Source organism: Phacochoerus africanus, chromosome 2 (assembly GCF_016906955.1).
Source record: "Phacochoerus africanus isolate WHEZ1 chromosome 2, ROS_Pafr_v1, whole genome shotgun sequence".
Lineage (NCBI taxonomy): Eukaryota > Metazoa > Chordata > Mammalia > Artiodactyla > Suidae > Phacochoerus > Phacochoerus africanus.
In genome coordinates this window covers 165,493,299-165,515,913 of record NC_062545.1, presented here as the reverse complement: position 1 = coordinate 165,515,913, position 22,615 = coordinate 165,493,299, and the positions used below count along the sequence as shown (strand labels likewise).

At 37.3% G+C, this 22,615-nt stretch overlaps 1 protein-coding gene across 2 annotated transcripts in view; it reads left to right on the top strand.

Moving 5' to 3' along the window:
* CLPX (caseinolytic mitochondrial matrix peptidase chaperone subunit X) overlaps positions 1-22,615 on the top strand; it is a 49,428-nt gene that overhangs the window by 16,294 nt on the left and 10,519 nt on the right. Inside the window, exons 4-10 of one of the 2 annotated variants that reach the window (XM_047767071.1) lie at positions 6,259-6,413; positions 8,884-9,043; positions 10,771-10,812; positions 17,127-17,303; positions 17,652-17,816; positions 18,808-18,896; positions 19,866-20,030. In XM_047767071.1, the coding sequence (XP_047623027.1) occupies positions 6,259-6,413; positions 8,884-9,043; positions 10,771-10,812; positions 17,127-17,303; positions 17,652-17,816; positions 18,808-18,896; positions 19,866-20,030 (953 nt within the window). The remainder of the gene's footprint in view (positions 1-6,258; positions 6,414-8,883; positions 9,044-10,770; positions 10,813-17,126; positions 17,304-17,651; positions 17,817-18,807; positions 18,897-19,865; positions 20,031-22,615) is intronic. The other variant, XM_047767072.1, reaches the window with a different exon arrangement.

Genomic DNA, 22,615 nt, shown 5'->3' with positions numbered 1-22,615 from the left:
ATGGAATTTTTGGGTGAAATGTTAACTCTTTTGAGCTTTTTAAGGAACTGCTACAGAGGTCGTACCATTTTTCAACCAAACAATGGTAGAAATGGAACAAGTGTTCCAGTTTCTCTACATCTTCTTCACCATTTGTGTCTTTTTTTATTGTAGCTATCATAGGATGTGAAGTGGTCATCGTGGTTTTGATTTACATTTCCTAAATGACAAAGGTGTTAATAAGCATCTTTTCATGTGCTTATTGACATTTGTGTATCTTCTTTGGAGAAAAGACTAAATTTTTGTCCATTTTTCTTTTTTTTTCTTTTTTTCTTTTTAAGGAAGCACCTGTGCCATATGTAAGTTCCTGGGCTAGAAGTCAAATCATAGCTGCAGGTGCCGGTCTGTGTCACAGCCACAGCCACGCTGGATCTGACCTATGCCGCAGCTTGCAGCAATGCCATTATCCTTAACCCACTGAGCGAGACCAGGAATTGAATCCCCATTCTCACAGACACTAGATTGGGTTCTTAACCTGTGAGCCACAACGGAAACCCTAAATTTTTGTCCATTTTTAAGTTATCTTTTTATCGTTGAGCTGTAGGAGTTCTTTATATATATATATATATTTTTTTTTGCTTTTTAGGGCTGAACCCTTGGCTTATAGAAGTTCCCACGCTAGAGGGCAAATTGGAGCTGCAGCTGCTGGCCATGGCCATAGCCACAGCAATGCAGAATTCGAGATGCATCTCTGGCCTACCCCACAGCTTATGGTAATGCCAGATCCTTAACCCACTGAATGAGGCCAGGGATCGAACCCGTATCCTCATGGATCCTTGTTGGGTTTGATACCACTAAGCCACGACGGGAACTCCCAAGAGTTCTTTATATTTTCTGAATATTAGACTCTTATTTAGGTATGTGATTTGCAAATTTCTTCCTCATTCTATGGGTAGTTCTTTGCTTTTAAATGCTGTGTAGGAGTTCCTGTCATGGCTCAGTGGTTAATGAATCTGACTAGGAACCATGAGGTTTTGGGTTTGATCCCTGGCCTTGCTCAGTAGGTTAAGTATCTGGTGTTGCTGAGAGCTGTGGTGTGGGTCACAGATGCGGCTTGGATCCCCCGTTGCTGTGGCTCTGGTGTAGGCCGGTGGCTACAGCTCCGATTGGACCCCTAGCCTGGGAATCTCCATGTGCCGCAGGTGCAGCCATAGAAAAGACAAAAAGACAAAAAATAAATAAATAAATAAATGCTGTGTAGCAGGAGTCAGCAAAGTTCTACTTTAAAGGCCAAATAATTTGTAACTATTTTAGATATCGTCTCTGTTGTGACATTTCTCCTTTGCTGTTATAGTGCTCGAGTAGTTGTAGACAATGTAAATGCATGATGATGGTTGTATTCCAATAAAATTTTGTGTGTGGACACTGAAATTTGAATTTCATAAAACTTTCATTTTCATTTTTTTCTGTGTAAAAACTATTCTTAGCTCATTGATCTTTGCCATATATATTTCATCGCACAAGTATACGTCTAGTGATTTTTATGTTTTTTTTCTTTTACGCTGCACCCATGGCATACAGAAGCTCCCAGGTCACAGCAGCTGGATCCTTAACCTGCTGTGCTACCAGGGAACTCCTCGTGTTTTCTTTTTTTCTTTGTGGGGGGGGATGCCCACAGGTGTGGCATATGGAAGTTCCCAGGCTAGGGGTCAAATACAAGCAGATCTTTAATCCACTGAGCGGGGCCAGGGATTGAACTTGCATCCTCATGGATACTAGTCAGGTTCTTAACCCACTGAACCATGATGGGAACGCCTCCCTGTGTTTTCTTATAGTGGTATTACTCTTACTTGACTGGCTTTGTTGAAATAAAATATCAATTTTATAGATACCATTTTGAATATATAGTAAATTACCAGGAATTGAAATAATAATGTCTTAAGATTTTTTATTATAAGGATATATATTATTTAATTCCTACTGCCCATTTAAAAAATAACTTGTCAACATAAATAATGTCCCTGCTTTTGTTTAAGTAGAGCCTTTAGTTAGCTTTTTTCTTTTAACTTAAGAGAAAATTGAGGTATAAATACAGAAAGGGAAAGAAAATGAGTGAATTCTAAATACAGTTTGATGGATTTACTTACATTTAACAAATACTTCTAGCATCCCAGAAGGCTCCCTAATGTTCCTTCCCATTACTAACCTCTCCTCCCCCAAGGCAACCATACCCCTACTCTAACCCCATCTCCCCCAAGGCAGTCACTACCTTGACCTCTATCACTAGAGACTGGTTTTGCCTGTTCTTGTACTTCATTTAAACAGAGTCATAGAAAATGTTCTCTTGCTTTTTGCCTTTAGTTTTTATTTTTACATACGTAATACTTTTTGAAGGCTTACTGTAATCATATGTCTCATATCATAGGAATAAACTTTTCTGCCATGGTTTGGAGATTTTTATGTTTGACCTTGAAACATGTTTAAAATCACAAAGAACTTTGATTTAAACTTCTTTTTGCCTGGAGTTCCCATTTTTTGCTCAGTGGGTTAAGAATCTGACTAGTATCCATGAGGATGTGGGTTTGATCCCTGGCCTCACTCAGAGGGTTAAGGTCCCGGCATTGCCATGAGCTGTGGCACAGACATGGCCCGATCCCACATTGCTGTGGCTGTGGCGTAGGCTGGCAGCTGCAGCTCTGATTCAACCTCTAGCTTGGGAATTTCCATATGCCGCAAGTGTGGCCCTAAAAAGACAGAAAAATAAAATAAAATAAAATAAACTTGTGGTTGCCAAGGGAGAAGGGGGAGGGAGTGAGATGAACTGGCTGTTTGGGGTTTGTAGGTGCAAACTGTTACATTTAGAATGTGTAAACAATAAGGTCCTACTGTACAGCACAGGGAACTATAGCCAGGCTCTTGGGGATTGACCATGATGGAAGAGAATATAAGAAAGGGGTTGTGTGTGTGTGTGTGTGTGTATATATATATATATATATATGTATGACTGGGTTACTTTGCTGTACAGCAGAAATTGCCACAACATTGTAAATCAACTATACTTAAAAAAATTTTTTTTAAGTGAAAAAAAAATGTTAGGAATATATGATGCATACCAAGTAAAGAGATTCTGTAAGCCTGGAGTAGGTCCAAAATATCTGTATATTAATAAAACTCCAGATGAAATAAGGCTCTACTTGAAAACTATTGTAAAAAAGAAAAAAAAAATTCAAAAAAAAACCCCCCAAACCTAAACAGCCTGAAAAAGTTTTTACTAAGGTAGTCTTTATTCTGTCATTGGTGTACTATCCAAACATGTTTACTCAAATCATTATTCTGTTTATAAAGGAATATAGGATACCTGTAGTAATCATTTAAAGTAAAGAGGTTTGTTTATTCTCTGATGATTAAAAACTTAGATTTTGCCCTTTGTTTTTATGAATAAAAAATATGCATTGCAATGTTTGGTTGTTTTTCTGGAATAACATTTTGATAAATAAAATTGAATCCTTGAACTTGGGCATATGTTGAACATGTTTCAGTGTAAAATTGCGTTGCAAATATTCAGGTGGAATTTTAGCAACCCTTCAAAGGGTAAACAAAGAGGAATGTCATCTGTCAGTGTTTCTCTTTGCCTTTGACCTAATTTCTTCAGAGAAATATTTTGTTCTTGTGTTCTCAGTCCAGGTTTTCCTGTCATACTGCCTGAACTAGATCAGAGGCTTCTCTGCCCTTTAATCCTTGCCCTGTTTACCATCAGTAGCAATTGTAAGCTAGTGCCTCATCATAAAATAAAGCCACTGTCTTTCCCATTGATGTTAGTAAATAGTGATAATGTATTTGGGCTTGTGTTAATCAAAGGTTCTTGGGATAGCTTGATCTTTTTCTTTAGGCAAGCACTTCATAGTTGATTGATAAAGAATATGAGTTCCCCCAGATGGCGCAACAGAATTGGCAACGTCTTGGGAGTGCTGGGATGCAGTTCGATCCCTGACCTGGCATAGTAGGTTAAGGATGCAGTTTACCTCAGCTGTGGGTTAGGTTGCAACTGCGGCTCTGGTCTGATCCCTGGTTGGGAGCTCCATATACTGCTGGGCAGCCAAAAATGGAAAAAAAAAAAAAAAAGAATGCACAGATAATCCCTCATCTGATTTAAAATTTATGGCTAGAATTTATCCAGAAATGTGTGTTTTGTTTGGCCTTGTATTTAAGAACAGACATGTAAGAATTAAATTGGTTGAATTAATAATTAAATCTGTTTTAAAATAATGGACTTGTGTATTTTTTTAAAATTTAGATTATTTTGTGAAAATTGAGGTGTGTTTGCCAGTGCATTTTTCCTTGTAATCTGTGGATAGTTATAATCCCAAGGGGCAGAGCTTCCCATAGTTTTAAAAGTTCTTTTTTTTCTTTTTGCATTTTATTTTTTGATTAAAATAAAGTTAATTTACAGTGTTTGCCAGTTTCTCCTGTAAGGCACAGTACCTCAGTTATATATATACATTCTTTTTTAAAATATTCTTTTCCATCATGGTCTAAATCAGGAGATTGGATAGAGTTCCCTGTGATATATATAGTACAACCTTGTTGTTTATCTAAAAACTTTTTTGGAGTTACCTGGTGGCCTAGTGGGTAAGGATTCCTCATTGTCACTGCTGTGTCTTGGGTTTGATCCCTGGCCCAGGAATTTCCACATGCCATGGGTGCAGACAAAAATTAAAAGTAAATAAACAATAAAAAAAGAATTTAAAAAAATGAAAAAAAATTTTTGACCTTTTAATTAATTAATTGTTTTTTTTTTAGGGTTGCACTGGTGAGATATGGAAGTTCCCAGGCTAAGGGTCAAATTGGAGCTTTAGCTGCTAGCTCACATCATAGTCACAGCAATGTGGGGTCTGAGCTGCATCTTCGACCTAACACCACAGTCATAGCAACGCTGGATCCATGACCCACTGAATGAGGCCAGGGATTGACCTTGTATCCTCATGGATTCTAATCATATTCGTTTCTGCTTCACCACAATGGGAACTCCCTTTTGGCCTTTTTAATTTGTCTAGTTAGATTACTCAAAGGTAACACAAAAATATATTACCTAGTCCTACCAACAGTTAACTAATTCCTATGTATCTTTTGCTTTGTATCTGTTAATCATTGTATGAGATTCTCCTAACCATGCTGCTCTCGGAGGTCCTTGGTTACCTTTATTAGAGTTAGGTTTGGAGAAGGTTAATATATATGCCCATATGTCTGTATCCTAAAGAGAGAAAAGAGAAATAACTTCTAGTTTAAACACAAGATATCTATAGTTGATGCCTTGAAATTTAGAAACCCTTTTACTGTATCTTTTAACTGCCCTGTATTGTTTCCAAAAGCTCTTTAGTTCTGTTAGTTTCTGAGTGGTTTTTAGGTCAAAGAAATAGGGATTAGTGAAGTAATGAAAGATAATAAGGAAGGTGTGAAATAATTTTATATTCTTACCAAGTCAAGGTTTTTAAAATGCACACAAGTGTGAAAAGAAACTTAAAAATATACTTTTTAACACTTGTTTTAGGGATTAAAATTGATTTTTCTCTTTCAACTTTTGTCTTATTTGTAATTTTTTGTAATAAAGTGTTTGGGAAATTAATTGTTCTCTACTTTTTTCCCCACAGTTTATGCATTCAATTATTTCAGTAAAATGATTACTTAATATAATGGTAGTTTTTAAAATTAACTTTAGTGAATGGAGAAGTTGAAAGAATTTCAGTCAGTCTTTTCTCTAGATGAAGTCTATCACAAAATGAAAGAATCTAGTTATTATTTTTTTTTATTTTATTATTATTTTTTTTTAGCTATTTCTTGGGCCGCTCCCGCAGCATATGGAGGTTCCCAGGCTAGGGGTCGAATCGGAGCTGTAGCCACCGGCCTACGCCAGAGCCACAGCAACGCGGGATCCGAGCCGCGTCTGCAACCTACACCACAGCTCACGGCAACGCCGGATCATTAACCCACTGAGCAAGGGCAGGGACCGAACCCACAACCTCATGGTTCCTAGTCAGATTCGTTAACCACTGCGCCACGACGGGAACTCCAAGAATCTAGTTAAAATGAACAAAATATGGTTTACTGAACTCATCTTTAAATATGGTTTACTGAACTCATCTTTATCATCTAAGGTGTAAAGTAGGCTCTTCTGGCTAGTGGAGTGAACTACAAAAATTTTTGTCATGTACATAGTTTTCATTTTCAGTGAGTCTTTAAGGTTAAACACTATTTGAAATATTTTTCTCTGTCATTTTACAGCATCTACCCGCTTTGTGAAGTGTGAGAAATGTCATCATTTTTTTGTTGTGCTGTCAGAAGCTGACTCAAAGAAAAGCATAATTAAAGAACCTGAATCAGCGGCAGAAGCTGTAAAATTGGCATTCCAACAGAAACCGCCTCCTCCCCCCAAGAAGGTATAGGTTTCAGCTCAGTCTTATATATATAACGACTCTTTATCTTGAAAACATTTCATTGCTCCCATCTCTCCATCTTATATTGGATCTTAATACTAGTATCTAAGCAAGTCTTCTGAGTTCTTAATATGGACTATGTCTAGCTAAATCGTTATTGGTATTTGATACTTGAAATTTAGGTATGGAGTCCATTGCCGTTTTCCTATGTCATGATTAGTGTATTAGTAGCAATAAAATTAGCTGATGATTATTAAGTAGTGTTAATACTAAGTCAATCTAAAATGATATCCTTAAAATAGAGCAGCTATGGATTTATTTATTTATTTATTTATTTTTTGTCTTTTTTTTTTTTTTTTTTTTTTTGCTATTTCTTGGGCCGCTCTTGCGGCATATGGAGGTTCCCAGGCTAGGGGTCGAATCGGAGCTGTGGCCACCGGCCTATGCCAGAGCCACAGCAACGTGGGATCCAAGCCGCGTCTGCGACCTACACCACAGCTCACGGCAACGCCGGCTCATTAACCCACTGAGCAAGGGCAGGGATCGAACCCGCAACCTCATGGTTCCTAGTCGGATTCGTTAACCACTGCGCCACGACGGGAACTCCTGGATTTATTTTTGTTAGTTCGTGCCCCTAAATAACACCTGCCTGCAATGTCCCCCATTAAATTAATCTACTTTATGGTAAAACAGAAGGCTAACAATGGAAGCAAGTAATTTTATTATGACCACTCTGCCAGGGCTCTGTTGTGACTTTTGTGGTGTGAGCTCTTTGTAGGAGTCTCAGACAGCTTGTGATTTGGCCATGTGAGGCACAGCAGAGTGTGTACCACTAAACTCCATTGGAATACTTGGCGTGCTCTTTCTGAGACAAAGGAGCCCTGTTGCTGGGCTGTGTGCCCTCTGTTCTGGCCATGTCTCAGATGTTTGCACCCTTAAATTAGTTCTCCCTCTGCCTCAGTTTAGCTGTCTTATACTGTTCAGATATCAGTGCATTTGTACCTCCAAATGTGCTATGGCAGATTTAATAATTCATGAATAAAATTTATGAGGAATGACAATTTTAAAAAACCATAATAACATACATATGGTCAACAACTAAACAGTTTGTTATGTAAAAATAATGTAATGGTAAGTATAACTGTTTATATATATATAATTATATAAGAGCTTTATGTATCCTACTAATTTGTGTAGACTTTAGACATCTGAGTCAAAGTTCTAGGAAATAAATAAACATTTAATTTCAGGAGTTAGTATTAACAGTTAACTTCTGTTTATTATAGTTGAAATGATTTACCCTAGGTGCTACACTGTTGGCAATATCCAAGTTTCAAATAGAGCTTTAATTTCTACTAAGAATAAAGCTTTTAGATTGCCATTTAGATAAATGCTTTAAAGGTATTATCTAAGAAAAAGCTAAATGTGAGTATTAAAATACATTGATGATTGTAGAACAGGTTTTTTTTTTTTTCTTTTTGTCCTTTTTGTCTTTTCTAGGGCCACACCCGTGGCATGTGGAGGTTCCCAGCCTAGGGATCTAATTGGAGCTTTAGCCTCCGGCCTATACCACAGCCACAGCAATGCCAGATCCGAGCCACGTCTTCTACCTACACCACAGCTCATGGCAATGTCGGCTCCTTAACCCACTGAGCAAGGCCAGGGATGGAACCCGAGACCTCATGGTTCCTAGTTGGATTCGTTAACCACTGCACCACGATGGGAACTCCTAGAACAGCTTTTGATTATATAATGCTTATTTTGAAAAGGTTAGTTTAATAATATGTTATCTTTGTGAAGAATATTATTCACATGAATGAGAGAAGTAGAAAAAGAATTTTTTAAAAATGATTGATGGTGATAATTTTCAACCCATGGTGGCAAGTATAGGTATTCTAAGTGACTTGAATATTAACTTTGAAAAATTAAGATCCATGGTATTGTTAATAGAGTAGAAACTGGCATAGAACTGGAGAGTACAGTAATACTTTGTTAAACTAGAAAACAAATGAATTGTGGTTTTGTTCTTTTAGGGTTTGGGGCCTCTGAATCATTGCTATATAACGTATCATGCCCTTGGCATTTTGTTTTGGATGAGAGTCTTTGTCTAGATTTAAAACTGTAAGCAAATGTGCTCAGTATATAACTTTTTATTTTTACTTTTATTTTAGGGCCACACCTGCCACATATGGAAGTTCCCAGGCTAGGGGTTAAATTGGAGCTACAGCTATTGGCCTACGCCACACCCACAGCAATGCAGGATCTAAGCTGTGTCTTTAACCTATATCACAGCTCATGGCAATCCAGATCCTTAACCCACTGATCGAGGCCAAGGATTGAACCTGCATCCTCATGGATACTAGCCAGATTCGTTTCCACTGAGCCTCTATGGGAACTCCCAGTATATAACTTTTTAATGGGTATATTTTGTGGTAGCTCATGGTAAATTGTTCATATCTAATCATTTTTTCAGATTTATAACTACCTCGACAAGTACGTTGTTGGCCAGTCATTTGCTAAGAAGGTGCTTTCAGTTGCTGTGTATAATCATTATAAGAGAATATATAATAATATCCCAGCTAATCTGAGACAGCAAGCAGAAGTTGAGAAACAGACATCATTAACACCTAGAGGTTAGTGTTTTGATAATTGACCAAAATAGAGGTTACTGTGCTTAGAAGTAATCCTTATTTTCAACTCTTTGCTTTTGTCTTAAAATAATTTTAGTACAGTATAGCATTTTTTGAAATACAGGCCAGTTCCTGTTAGTGGCTCATGAAATCATTTTGGTAGATCACCAGTAGCATTTAATATAGACAGATAGTTAAATGTGAATAGAAAATACCAGTGTATGTTAACAGCTTGTTAATTATTATTTCTTAAAACTTTTATGTTCAGTTATATATGCATGGGTTCTGAGTGATACACTAAAATGTACTTCTTAAAAGGGTCTTAGTAAAAAATATTTGAAAGGCATTGATGTACAGATTGAGACATCATTTTTGAATTGTAGACTTAATCACACCAGTTCACTTTGACCAGATCATTGCAGTGCTCTGTATGAATCTTTTGGGTTCAGGGTACAGAATTTCATTTGCATAAAGTCAGAGATAAATGGAGATGATAACTCTTATAGAACATGTCCAGCACTCTTTCTTTTGGGTCCCAGCTGTAGAGTGCAAGGTTAAGGGCAAATTTGTAAGTGATTCAAAGTATAATTCCTATTAATGATAGATTTAAATGTACCAATATAATGTAAAATACCAACTTACTGTGGACAATATTGTATGTTATATTAATGGAATGATTTTATTTTGAAAAGTATGAATAGAGTAAAATGTAAATATTTTAAGGTGGTTTTGTTTTTGTTTTTTTTGGCCAGAGAGTGGTGATTTTTTACTTAGTGCTACAGTCTATTGTTTTACATTCTTTAAGTCATCATTTTACAATTTGAGGGAATTATGCTAAATACCTTTAGTATTAATTTACTTTTATTTTATTATTATTATTTTTGGCTTCTTTTTTTGGCTTTTCAGGGCCGCACCTGCCGCATAATGGAGATTCCCAGCTAGGAGTCTAATCAGAGCTGTAGCCCCTGGCCTACATCACAGCCATAGCAACTCAGGATCTGAGCCACATCTGCGACCTACACCATAGCTCAAGGCAACGCCGGATCCTTAACACTGAGAGAGGCCAGGGATCGAACCCGCCACCTCATTGTTCCTAGTCAGATTCGTTTCTGCTGTGCCACGACTGGAACTCCTTAAATTATTTCTAGTAGTTACTAAATGTATAACTGATTTGCACAGTGAAGACGCTTGTTCACTGGTTGAACTTACTGCAAAATAGTTATGTAGAGTATCAGTTACTTTATTTTTAGAACATAAATCATAATGACTAATGAAAGACTTGGAATCTTCATTTTGATAAGGTCCAAGTGGCACTGTTCAATCATGGAGTAAAATGATTTTTTCTGATTCCTTCAGTCAGCACATCAATAGCTGAGCTGTTCTAGGTGCTGGAAAAGCAAATGGTTATACGGTATTTATAGTATGAGGAGTTTAAACTCTTATTGAAGATTTAAATTATTATTACTCTTTTCTTAAAATAGATACCAACTCTGTATTTGACAGATGTGAATATTAGCAGCTAGACAGCCATCATTAACCATGTTTGTTTTTTTTTAATATGGAAAGGAAATAACATATAAATTCTATCATAATGTAAAAAGCTGAAAAAATGTTAACATATTCCTTAAAATATTTGGAAGAGGGCAAGAAGTGGAATACTCCTTGTTTGTTCCCCTAAATTAAACAAATATATAATATTTTCATGTTGCCATTTTCATCCTCTTTCTTAGAGTTAGAAATAAGAAGACGGGAGGATGAGTACAGATTTACAAGTAAGTGGCCTCTCCTCAGGTCCTCCTCTGTAATCATTCTTCCTTTCAAGGTCTTCCTCAGTGAAGTATATCAGAATAGTAATGGTAGATATGTATTTGCTTATATATAACTAAGAAAGATATTCTATATCATCTAAACCTGTTTATTATACATGGTATATATAATTTTGGAACCGTTTTTCATAGCTAATTTTTGTAGTTTGTAGATGGGTTATTTTAGGTGTTTGATTTTATCTTTTCTGTTGTGATATTTCTTAAAGCATAATGTAGAGAAATACCAAGTATTATATAGTTTTCCTCAATACATCTAGATCTGTATATTAACAGAAGTTATATTTTTAAAAATCTGTGGCTTGAATTTCATATATATATTTTTTTCTTTTTCTTTTTTTTCTTTTTTAGGGTCACACTCGTGGCATATGGAGGTTCTCAGGCTAGGGGTCCATTTGGAGCTACAGCTGCCGGCCTACACCACAGCCACAGTAACATCAGATCTGAGCTGTGTCTGTAGCTTACACCACGCTCACAGCAATGATGGACCCTTAACCCACTGAGTGAGGCCAGGGATTGAACCTGCAACCTCATGGTTCTTAGATTCGTTTCCTCTGTGCCACGACAGGAACTCCCTTCTTTTTTTCCTTTTTAGTGCCGTACCTGCAGCATGTGGGACTTCCAGGCTAAGGGTCTAACTGAAGCTGCAGCTGCTCGCCTACACCACTGCCACAGCAATGACAGATCCAAGCTGCATCTGCAACCTATGCAGCAACGCTAGATCCTTAACCCACCAAGTAAGGGATCAAACCTGCATCTTCACAGGCTTTATGTCAGATTCTTAACCCCTCTGAGCCACAACGAGAACTTGTTTTTTTTTTTTGGCGGCACCCACAGCATGCAGAAGTTCCCTGACCAGGGATCAAACCTGAGCTGTAACTGTAATCAGAGCTACAGCAGTGATAGCCCTTAATGGATCCTTAATTTGCTGAACCAGGAGGGAATTCCATTTATCCTTTGTTTTTAAAACCATACAGTTAGGGTCACTATAAGTGTCAGATTTGGCAGAAGGCAGGTTAATCTTCCATCTACTCTGCCAGAAACCACAGTTTATTTTTTGGTTTTTATGAAAATTAGTATAGATTTGCAAATTATGAATAAGCCCCCAACTCACTGTTGTGAGCCTTAGATCTCCTGTATAAGGGTCTGATGGAGGGTTTGGAAGAACCTGATACACCCAGAATAAGGGCCGTTCTGATGTTTGCACCCATTTCTTTGGAGGTGGCTATAGCTACTACATAGAGAGTGCAGGTTCCAAAGGTATCATAAAAAGATGCATGTTGTCACAAAAGACAAATAATAAACTAGTATGAATATTTTTCACTTAAAAGTTTGATAATTTTACATTTGCCTTTGAACCAAAGCAGTATTATATATCTGTCTGAAGTGGACTGTATTCTCATTCAGAATGAGCCATGAGAACATAACTTAGTTTACTGACTCTGGGATGAGATTTATTACCTGTAATAAAATATGCTATCAATACTATATTCATAAATCTGGCAGATGGCTAATAGAACTATTATGAATTAGTAAAGAAAAGTATATAGTGAATATTTTGAGAGAAATACACAATATATTAGTGTTTTTTTATGTATGTAGTGATGTGATGTAATTTAACAATTTTTAGAAATGATCCCTATAAGTATAGTCTTCTGATGTAATTTAAATGTTAACAAGGAACAGTATTTAAGAACTAAGGCAAAGCAGTTTGTAATTACATATATTGATTGACTTGGAAATTAATATTTTTGGGAGTTTATATAGAATTTATTTTCTTATATAGTCTTGTCCTATGTGGGATTTTAGGTACTAAAATCTGGGCATTATTGAAAGTTCCTTTGGAAATACGTTAGAGACCAGCATGTCTCTTTAACATAATAAGACTGATTTTTTTTTTTTGAATATAAAGTGTTTTATAGCACAAAGTGAAATAGTTGGCTTGCATATCAGGACTATGTTATACAAATATTTAAACCAGAAAAGTAGTAATACTAATAGTAATTCTTCTAAAGCATTTTTAAAACTGTCTGCCAGGTATTTCACTTAAAACATACTCATTTAATCTTCCCCAAACCTGTGAGACAGAAAGTATTATTTTTACCACCATTTTACATTTAAGAAAATTGAAGCACGGGAAATTTAAGTAGTTTGCGTATGGTCGTATAGCTGATGAGCTCCATGCTACTAACTGTCCTAGCCCGACTTGCTCATAGCCCTCATTATAGAGAGCTGCTTATGCAATGAGAGGGACACAAGAACAGAGACTTAACTGAAAGAATAGGAGGGTTATCTCAGGTTTACTCTGGGACATATTTTCATAAAGTGGAATGATAATCATCATTTATATACTCTTTAAATTATTCCTCTTTGTAAAAAAACACTCATAAAGTTAAATACATACATCATGTGATTCCACTGTAGTTAATATGCTTCCTGCGCTTGTATTCAAATTATTCACCTAAATCATTTTTTCCACATTGGGAAGACCTCACTTGAGTCAAGCACTTTCTTTTATTGTCACAATTCCTAACTAGATTTTGCTGAAATTTTTTAAAAAATGGGATTTTTTTTGTTTGTTTGTTTGCTGAGGACAACTAGCTAACTGAACTAATACAGAAGACTGCATTTTTTTTTTGCCTGATGTAGAATATAATGAGGCATAGCATTGTGAATTATTCACTGATCATTAACCCTCAAATATAGCACAGTTTAATATAATTCAAATGTTTATCGAATGCCCATCATTAACTTTTCTTTTTTTTCTTTTTAGGGCCACACCCACGGCATACAGAAGTTCCCAGGCTAGGGATTGAATTGGAGCTGCAGCTACAGGCAATTTGGGATTAGAGCTGTGTCTGTGACCTACACCACAGCTCATGGCAGTGCCGGATCCTTAACCCATTGAATGAGGCCAGGGATCAAACTCATATCCTCTTGGATGCTAGTTGGATTCTACCTACTGAGCCACAGTGGGAACTCCCTGAATGCCTATCATTTTTTTGGCCATGCCCACACTATGCAGAAGTTCCCTGGCCAGGGATCCAACCCAAGCCACAGCAGTTACCAGAGCCACAGCAGTGACAATGCCAAGTCCTTAACCACTAGGCCACCAGGGAACTCCACATGCCTACTAGTTTTGATGAATACCCTTATCTTAAGTGTGACCCAAAGATAGTTGAAAGTGACTGCTAGATGGAATAGAACCGTAATAATAATGTTTACCGAACATCTATCTATTGGTTTAAGATAATAATGCATTAGAAAATACAGATATTCTTTTATTTTGCTTTTTATGGCCACACCCATGGCATATAGAAGTTCCCAGGCTAGGGGTTGAATCCAAGCTATAACTGCCAGACTATGCCACAGCCACAGTAATGCAGAATCTGAGCCATGTGTTCAACCTACACCATAGCTCACGGTAACGCCAGATCCGTAACCCACTGAGTGAGGCCAGGGATCGAACCTGTGTCCTCAGGAATACTAGTTGGGCTTGTTACCATTGAGCCACAATGGGAACTTCCAGAAAATACTGATATTCTTAACCCATTTATTAGAAACAACCTAAAAATAAATCCTGGAACTATAAACAAGTATGATAATGAACAGATTTTTATTTTTATTTATTTATTTTGCGTTTTAGGGCTGCACCCTTGGCTTATGGAGGATTCTGGGATAGGGGTCTAATCTGAGCTACAGCTGCCGACCTACACCACAGCCACAGCAACTCGGGATCCAAGCTGCATCTGCGACCTATACCACAGCTCACAGCGACGCCGGATCCTTAACCCACTGAGTGATGCCAGGGATCGAACCTGCAGCCTCCTGGTTCCTAGTCGGATTTGTTTTTGCTGTGCCACAACGGGAACTCCAGATTTTAATTAAAAAATTTTTTTTTGTTTTAGGGCCCCACGTTTGGCAGTATGGAAGTTCCCAGGCTAGGGTTCAAATTGGAATTAAAACTGCTGGCCTATACCATCCCATAGTAACACCAGATCCAATCCACATCTGTGACTACAAATCTGGTTAATTGAAAAGAGTATTGAGATTCTTTCCTTCAGCCAAGGGAGAGTAAGAATAAGATATATATATATCTTTAAAAAAAAGTATGTATATATACATTTTTTGAGGGGGCCATACCCGTGGCATATGAAAGTTCCCAGGCTAGGGGTCACATCAGAGCTACAGCTGCTGGCCTGTTGCCACAGCCACAGCAACATGGGATCCAAGCCATGTCTGCAACCTACACTGCAGCTAACAGCAACACAGGATCCTTAACCCACTGAGCGAGGTCAGGGATTGAACCTGCATCCTCCTGGTTACTAGTCAGGTTTGTTACTGCTGAGCCACAATGGGAACTCCAAGATACATATTTTTAAGGGGCTCAGCTGATTTAACTTTTAGTTCATCAGCAATATGATTCCCAAATAGTTAAGATTATATCTCTAATAAAAGAATTATCAAGGTCCACTTGAGATCCTTTAAAAGCAGAAATTCAGATAGGGCCAGGGATAATGAATCTTACCTTGGTTGGCTTTTTTGGTAGACTCGCACAATCTTTTTTTAATTTTTTTTATGGCCACACCCACAGTCTGGAAGTTCCCAGGCTGGGTATTGAATCTAAGCCTCAGCTTCAACCTTTACCACAGCTGTGGCAATGCCAGATTTTTTAACCCACTGTACCAGGCTGGGGGTTGAACACCTGCCTCCACGGTAACCTGAGTCATTGCAATTGGATTCTTATCCCACTGTGCCACAGCTGGAACTCCTCACACAATCATTTTTAAACATGGAAGAGACTGTGGAGAGCTCCTGTAAAGATGTCTTAGCATTGTCACTTTATAGGTAAGGAAACAGGCCCAGTAAAGCTAAGAGGGTTGTCATGGTTCTAAGATAGAACCAAGACTAGAGAACCCAGGTTCCCTATTTCTCAGGTCAATGTTTTCCCTTTTCTCTGCAGCCCTGTCTCTTTTCATTTGTACTAAAACGCACACACATACTTTTGTTTATCCTTCAGAGTGCCTCCAATTCAATTGTGTTTTGTTCTAAAACCTTCCAACTGTGTGTTTAAAATAGACAAGGCAGGTATTATCCATTCTGTATTTAGAGCACAGAAAGACAAAGTTTATATGACTTCCTCAAGATCATATAGCTATTTAGAGGCAAAGAAAATGGTACAAAGCTAAAGCTTTCTGACTCTGAGCATTGTTCTATTACACTGCCTTCTTTTGAGTGAAAGGGTATTCCTCAAATGGGTTTATATAAATAAGGAGGGTGGCTCAGTGGTAACAAACCTGACTAGCATCCATGAGGACTCAGGTTCTATCCCTGGCCTCAGTGTGTTAAGAGTCCTGCATTGCTGTGAGCTGTGGTATAGGTCTCAGATGCAGCTTGAATCTAGCATTGCTGTGGCTGTGGTGTAGGCTGGCAGCTACAGCTCCAATTAGACCCCAGGCCCAGGAACTTCCATATGCCACGGGTGAGGCCCTAAAAGATTAAAAAAAAAGAAGTAAAGATTCCTTTTCGGAGTTCCCGTTGTGGCGCAGTGGTTAACGAATCCGACTAGGAACCATGAGGTTGCGGGTTCGATCCCTGCCCTTGCTCAGTGGGTTAGTGATCCGGCGTTGCCGTGAGCTGTGGTGTAGGTTGCAGATGCGGCTCGGATCCAGCGTTGCTGTGGCTCTGGCGTAGGCCGGTGGCTACAGCTCCAATTCAACCCCTAGCCTGGGACCCTCCATATGCCATGAGAGAGGCTCAAGAAAATGGCAAAAAGACAAAAAAAAAAAAAAGATTCATTTCCTTTGCTTGAGTTTCCCTAAATAATGTTTGTGTGTGGTACATTTGTCACTAGATAGTTTGAGGTAAGACAAAATGTCAAAAATATTTAAATTTTTTCTAAATAAGTGATTGGTATTAGATGTAGGTTTTTTTTTTGGTTGTTGCTTTTTTTAGGGCCACACCTGTGGCATATGGAAGTTCCCCGGCTAGCAGTTGAATCAGAGCTGCAGCTGCTGGCCTATGTCACAGCCACAGCAGCACTGGATCTGAGCCACATCTGTGACCTACGCCAAAGCTTGTGGCAATGCTGGATCCTTAACCCAATGAGCAAGGCCAGAGATCGAACCCAAGTTTTCAGGGACACTATGTCAGGTTCTTAACTTGCTGAGCCACAACGGTAACTCTTAGATGTAGGGTTTTATTGGGCATTTTTTCCAAGTAAAATCAAAGCTGTAATAGTGCCTTTGGTATTTTTTTTTCAGAATTGCTTCAAATTGCTGGCATTAGTCCACATGGTAATGCTTTAGGAGCATCAATGCAGCAACAGGTGAATCAACAAATACCTCAGGAAAAACGAGGAGGTGAAGTATTGGATTCTTCCCATGATGACATAAAACTTGAAAAGAGTAATATTTTGCTGCTTGGACCAACTGGGTCAGGTAAATAACTTTCTGGAAAAATTTACTACTCATTTTAAAAACTAGAATACAAATGATTCTGTAGACTGTGTCTTATGATTAGGGGATTCTCACTCTTAAGAAAATCTAAGGCCAGTCTTATAATAATTATACAGGCCTTAAAGCTGAATTGGAGGCATTGGTATTGACCTTTAGGCCAGTCCCTAACATCTTATCAGGAATAATAAAAATAACATACCATTAGATCTGAATAATAGAGAAAAGAAAACAGTAATTTTTTAATTATATACTATTCAAGTTTAGTTTGTTTTGCATTTTTTAGAGAAGTTGTATTTTTAATAAACTTTTAGTTACTATTTCTATTTGTAGGTAAAACTCTGCTGGCACAAACTCTAGCTAAATGCCTTGATGTCCCTTTTGCTATCTGTGACTGTACGACTTTGACTCAGGCTGGATATGTAGGTGAAGATATTGAATCTGTGATTGCCAAACTGCTCCAGGATGCCAATTATAATGTAGAAAAAGCACAACAAGGTATGTTTCAGTATAGCTTGTCTGTCCCCAGATGTAATCTGTTGGGGAAGAAGTCTAATATAATAGTAAGATCTATAATTGCATAAAAGCAGCTGTATTAAACATTTTCTATCATGTTGACCAAGGGCCACAAAATTTGCTTTGCGTTACTGTCATAAGATGGCTACTCTGGTCAAAATAGACCAAATTACCATTCCATTAGATCCTTAATACCATCATTGTTTTCCTGTTCTGGCTCTCCTCCAGACTCCTAACGCTGGGTGGCCTTGAGGAGGAGACAAGGACAAGTGCAGGAATGTGAATGAGATGTATAGAAACAAACTAGCCTGTTCACCTAGGAGGTGTCATAGATGTGGCATTTCTCCTTTCTCCATCATCTGCCCTTGTTTACATGAAGAACTTGACCGCTTCCTGTCCAGATTCCTTTGAGACAAGAATATAGATGGGAAGAAATACACTAGTACCAGCACTGTATCCACCTTCTGCTTTCACACTATACCTCTATCTTAGCTTCCCAGAATAAACAACTTGAAAACATTAGTAGGGCAGATGACTATTGTCAGAGAATTGGTTATGCCCAACTGGTATTCTGTAGAATAAATTATAAAACATTTGCAAAAATGCTGTGTGGGGGAGTTCCCGTTGTGGCTTAGCAGCTTAAGAACCTAACTAGTATCCATGAGGATGCAGGTTTGATCCCATTGATCAGTGGGTTAAGGATCCGGCGTTGCTGTGAGCTGTGGTATAGGCCAGCAGCTGCACCTCTGATTCGACCCCTAGCCTGGGAACTTACATATGCTGCAGGTGCAGCCCTAAAAAGCAAAAAACAAAAACAAACAAACAAAAGGTGTGGAAAAGTTAGCAGTGTATTTTTATAATATTAAGCCATTGTATATGTTGTGTTGCTCTCTAGCTGCCTAGTCTTTCAAGGCTGAGGTTAACTTGTGTATATCTTTTTCATATTATAAATAGAATCCTCCTTAAATTATAGGAATTGTCTTTCTGGATGAAGTAGATAAGATTGGCAGTGTGCCAGGCATTCATCAGTTACGGGATGTAGGTGGAGAAGGCGTTCAGCAAGTAAGCAGTTGAATATTTTGTTCAAGCTCACTAAAAGGAAGGGATTACATCAACCTCCCAAATATTGTACGTTTGGTTTCACATTCAATTAGATTCTGTTTTGTTTATTTCTCCCACTGCAAACTCCACCTACCATTTAGTTCAGATCCTAAGAAAAAGCTGTTGGCAGTTTTTAACTACCAAATTACCTTTGTTAGGAAATTTAAAATATTTTAAAGAAATAAATGAAATCTAATTTTTGTTGGTTTTATTCCACAGAGGCCCAGTTAAAAATTTCTAGAGGAATCTTAAAGTTCTGGTTCTAACTAGATATAAGTGAACTTGTGCATGTATCTTTTTCTTTTCATTTGATTAGAAAATAAAATAGTGTTTTATTCCTTATAGAGTCATAATTAAAGTCGTAAGGATTAATTGGTTAGCTTGACCTTTTATGGGTAACTATTTATTACAAACTACAGGTTAAGGAAAATTGCTTTTGTTTTTTTGACCAAAGAGAAGTACAATTACAATTATTAAATAAGCTGGATAATGTTTTTTTATAACGGCCTCTCAAAATATAGGTATTCTCACAGTTTAACAGTAGGAGTAGAATAGAATTTTAATTTTCATGAAAGACAAATCTTCAAATATTTTCAAATTTTGAATATTCCTACTGTGATTGGATAACATCTTACAGAGTCATAATTCTGTCTTTATGTTAGAATTTTATCTTTACCAACAAAAACAACCTCTCAGGTTGACTGTTTCCTGAATGTACAGGAGTCCTATAACCATTCCAAATAAATTTATGAATTATTAATGTGATAGTACATTAGATTTTCATGTTAGTTAAAGAAATGTGGGAGTTTCCTTTAGTTATGCTCATTGACCATAACCACATATTATTTTCCCCATTGAATTCCATTATCTAAAGTATGATAAAGAATATCCTCATATGACAATGCCATAAATCATTCGTTCTTTACTTAGGGCTTATTAAAACTACTAGAAGGCACAATAGTCAATGTTCCAGAAAAGAATTCCCGCAAGCTACGTGGAGAAACGGTACAAGTTGATACAACAAATATTTTGTTTGTTGCATCTGGTGCTTTCAATGGTTTGGATAGAATCATCAGCAGGAGAAAAAATGAGAAGGTAAGTTTGTCTGCGGGGTTACTAGGAGAGAGCATTTGAAGTTAGAGGATGGACCCTTAGTTTCTAATCTCATATCTACTGGCTGCCAGTTGTGGATTTTTAGGAGTTAGGTTTTTTTAAGAGTATACCAGAAAGATATTCCAGTTTTTAAAATTTCAGAGTAGCAATTTGGAAGATTTCTAAATATCATATGTAGATGGCCCTTTTTTAAGTGTAACTTGATGTTTTCAATTTTGTATTTTATCTAAGGTATTCTTTTATTATTTTTGGTAGCTGTTATATCAATAAAATTTCTACTCATTTCTTTTGCCCAATTCCCTGGAGTTGGGTAAAGAGCTTGTCTCCATTGCCTCCACCCATAAAGTCTTCATGGATCAACTGCTGACATTCACAAATGGAGGTTAAGGGAAGGGTTGTAATCCCTTTAGGGTAAAGCCCTAAAAAGCAAAAAAAAAAAAAAAGGCAAAGACCATGTTCTTATATTTATTTCTAATTCATACTTCCAAAAAGAATTTGAAGCTAGAAACATGTAGAAAAGAACAGTTAAAAGTAATTTTAGAAAAGAGATCAGAAACATGTAGAAGGAGGATTTAGATCATTTCACTTTAGTGGAAATTAGGTCACTCTGTTTAGCTTTGAACTTCATAATGAAAATAGGGAGAAGTCATGAGCTAGTTTTTATTGCCTGAAAGAGGAAGGGTATGATATCTTTATGAGAGACAAAGATTAAAAAAAGTTTGTCACATAGATTTTTACAAAGACAGAGACGTAAGAGAGTCTTCAACAGCGATTTTATGGAGGATTAAATGCATCCATTTGGCTGTTGTTTTTTTATCAAAACTCATTGAAAGCCAGGGATACAATATTAAATAATATATCTATATCCTAACCATATCACAGTGCTTATAAGTCATAAGTTTTATTCCTGTTGTCTTTGCTCATGCCCTCCCTTACTTCCATCTGGTTGGCAAATATTTGTTCATTTTTCTAAGACTCAGTCTGTTAAATGGTTAGGCAGTTCTTCTGAAAGGGCTTTCTGGATCACCTCCTACCCTCCCTACCCATTACATGCCTCTTTTCCTCCTTTCCACTTCTACAGTTACCTATATAATTGTCTGTCATTGCACCTATGATACGTTAATATCCTCATGTGTTCTTCCTATATAAATCCCTTTAGGTTAAGGTAAGGGCTATATCCCCAGTGTTTTATAATAATGCTAAATAAATAAATATGTGTGTGTGTATATATATATATATATAAAACGTGTGTATATATATTTATTACTATATATGCTTGCTTATATGTATATATAATAAATGTTTAATACATTTTAAGTTATTGAATGAAAGGTATTTTGGTTTCTGATACACTGTCCACACAGCTAAGAGAATCAGGAATGGATTTTCTTTTTAATTATTATTTTTTAATTTTTTTACTTTTTTGGCTGCCCTGTGGCGTATGGAGTTTCTGGGCCAGGGATCAGATCCGAGCTGCGTTTGCAATCTGTGTCGCAGCTGCAGCAGTGGCAGATCCTTTAACCCACTGTGCTGAGCCGAGGATCAAACCTGGGCATCCTTGGCACTGCAAGATGGATACCACCGATCCAGTTGCACTGTAGTGAGAACTCCAAGAATGAATTTTTAACTTAAGCTATTTTCTCACATATCATGTACTTCTATTTTTGACAAAAGCTGTATGACATAACAAAGTTAAACTTTCTGACGGTTGCTTAGAGTATAGTTCTTTTACACTGACTGAAGCAAGATCCATACACCTTAGATATATAGCCTATTGTAGCAAAGTTACCATTTTTGTTTGATGTCATCCTTACATGTTCTTTATAAAATTGAAATTATTTTAACTCATAGGTAAATGTATGCAACCCCAAATCATGGTTTTAGTAGAATGCTTATCAATGACTTAAGACACTTGTGGATAATTTCCTTATAAGGTGCTTGTTCTAAAGGCACATTGTTCCTATTCACAGTATAGCAACGTTGACTTCAGTTACAAAATAATTACTATCTCTCTTTTCTCTCTCTCTTTTTTTTTGTCTTTTTTTTGTGTGATTTTTTTGGGCCGCTCCTGCGGCATATGGAGGTTCCCAGGCTAGGGGTTGAATCGGAGCTGTAGCCACTGGCCTATGCCAGAGCCACAGCAACTCAGGATCCAAGCCGCATCTGCAGCCTACACCACAGCTCACGACAACGCCGGATCCTTAACCCACTGAGCAAGGCCAGGGATTGAACCCACAACCTATGGTTCCTAGTCGGATTTGTTAACCACTGAGCCACGATGGCAACTCCTCTTTTCACAGTTCTTAGACATTTTGGAAACCACACTAGTCTCTAGATCTCAGAAAAATCCTTCAACATCATTATCTGAGTTTTAAGGGATTTTCCTTCACAGTTACCTACCTACTTTTACTAGAATTCATTCTTTGAGATTTGATTAGGTTCTTTTTTCTGAAGGCAGATGGACCTGAGTTTGAATTCTGGCTTTACCACTTGCAGCAATGAGAGCTTGGGTGGGGTACTTAACCTCTCTAAGCCTTTTTTCTTCATTGTAAAATATGAATGATAGA